General features: G+C 49.1%; 1 protein-coding gene across 1 annotated transcript in view; it reads right to left on the bottom strand.

The window, feature by feature from the left end:
- Positions 1-1,543: 1,543 nt before the first annotated feature.
- Positions 1,544-1,988, bottom strand: part of LOC105522485 (radial spoke head 10 homolog B-like) — a 27,177-nt gene continuing 26,732 nt past the window's right edge. Inside the window, 1 exon segment of the mRNA XM_011957009.1 lies at positions 1,544-1,746. Within this exon segment, the coding sequence (XP_011812399.1) occupies positions 1,544-1,746 (203 nt within the window).

Raw genomic sequence — 1,988 nt, 5'->3', positions numbered from 1 at the left:
TATTTATAGTATACAGCCCTTCAGACCTGCATTTCAGCAGCCTGTTAAACAAAACTAAGCTGCTACACTTGGCCTGAAATAACTGATGCCATGTCAACACAGTCCAAAGTAAACTTTTCATGTATCTATGAAAAGAAAAAAATTTTTTGAGACAGTTTCACTCTTGTTGCCCAGGCTGGAGTGCAATGGTGCAATCTCAGCTCACTGCAACCTCTGCCTCCCGAGTTGAAGTGATTCTCCTGCCTCAGCCTCCTGAGTAGTGGGATTACAGGTTTCCACCACCACGGCCAGCTAATATTCTGTATTTTTAGTAGAGATATGGGTTTCACCAGGTTGGCCAGGCTGGTCTCAAACTCCTGACCTCAGGTGATCCACCTGCCTCGGCCTCCCAAAGTTACATATGTGTGCGTGTGTGTGTATATATACACACATATATATATATAATATATATAATTTTGAGATAGGGTCTTGCTGTGTTGCCCAGGCTGGAGTGCAGTGGCACACAGATCACTGCAGCCTCAACTCCCAGGCTCAAGCAATCCTCCTGCCTCAGCATCCAAAGTAGCTGGGACTATAGGCACCTGCCACCACATCTGGCTAATTTCTGTATTTTTTGTAGAGATGAGGTCTTGCTGTATTACTCAGGCTGGTCTCAAACTCAAGTGATCCCCCTGCCTTGGTCCCCCAAAGTGCTGGGGCTACAGGCATGCGCCATGATGCCCAGCCCGTTCGGGGATTTTATGGGGGGTCCAATATGTAGACCCGATCAAGTCACTGGCTATCAGTTATTGAACTCAAGCTCCAGCCCCTCTCCCTTCCTGGGAGGTTGGGCTGGAGCTGAAAGTCCCAATCCTCTAATCTCCTGGTTGGTTCCCTGGCAACCAGCTCCAGCAAGAAGCTATCGAGGGCCCGTCCCCTGGCCCCCAGTCATCTCATCATACAAAAGACAGTCACTACCCCAGAGAGTCCACAGGTTTTGAAGCTCTTGGGGCAAGAACTAGAAAATGGCTGCGTGCAGTGACTCACCCCTGTGATCCCAGCACTTCAGGAGGCCAAGGCGGGCGGATCACTTGAGGTCAGGAGTTCGAGACCAGCCTGGACAACCTGGTGAAACCCCGTCTCTACTAAAAATACAAAAATTAACCAGGCGTGGTGGTGCATGCTTGTAATCCCAGCTACTCGGGAGGCTGAGGCAAGAGAATCGCTTGAACCCAGGAGGCAGAGGCTGCAGTGAGCTGAGATCATACCACTCCACTCCAGCCTGGGCGACAGTGAGACCCCATCTAAAAAAAAATAAAAAACTAGAAACTAAGACCAAATACTAGAACCAAAGATGCTCCCATTACCCCATTACTCAGGAAATTAGAAAGGCTTCAGGTGCTCTGCCAGGAACAGAGACCAAATACTCATTCCTTTTTATGTCACAGACGCCCTTAGGAAATGATAAGCTTGTCCGGAAAGCACTTGGTCCTGATGCATTCTGGCAGCTACAGAACACAGGATAGAGAGAGCAGCTTGGGAAAGAGCGGAGGGACCTCATCAGTTACCTTGCTTCCAGTTCATCATCTTCCATCCTCCGCCGCTGGGCCTGGGCTGTGCTGCGTAACCTGTCTTCCCTGATTTTCTCCTTGACAGCTGCTTCACGTTGATACGCGTGAAAGAGCGTGTTCACAAAGAAGACGTACATATTATTGATCCACGTGTTGAACTCTTCCTTTTGATCATCCTTGGGTCTCTCATATTTCTCTGGAATAGAGTTTCGTGAAGCTAAACATGAATACAATCCTGCTGTAAACTGGGGGTCTGCGTGCTTTCTCTCGTTCTGGCCTCCCTGCAGTGGGCCCCATTCTCCTCGGCCAGGAGAGGGGAGAGGAGAAAGGACGCTGCTCCCATGACTGCCTGAAATAAGGCAGGGGCTCAGCAGACCCTGGCTGGGATTATCAACCTTCCCTTTGAGTTTCCTGCTACCTCATTTTTTTTTTTTTTTT

Source organism: Colobus angolensis, unplaced genomic scaffold (assembly GCF_000951035.1).
Source record: "Colobus angolensis palliatus isolate OR3802 unplaced genomic scaffold, Cang.pa_1.0 Scaffold43, whole genome shotgun sequence".
NCBI lineage: Eukaryota > Metazoa > Chordata > Mammalia > Primates > Cercopithecidae > Colobus > Colobus angolensis.
This window is presented reverse-complemented; position numbering and strand designations above follow the sequence as displayed.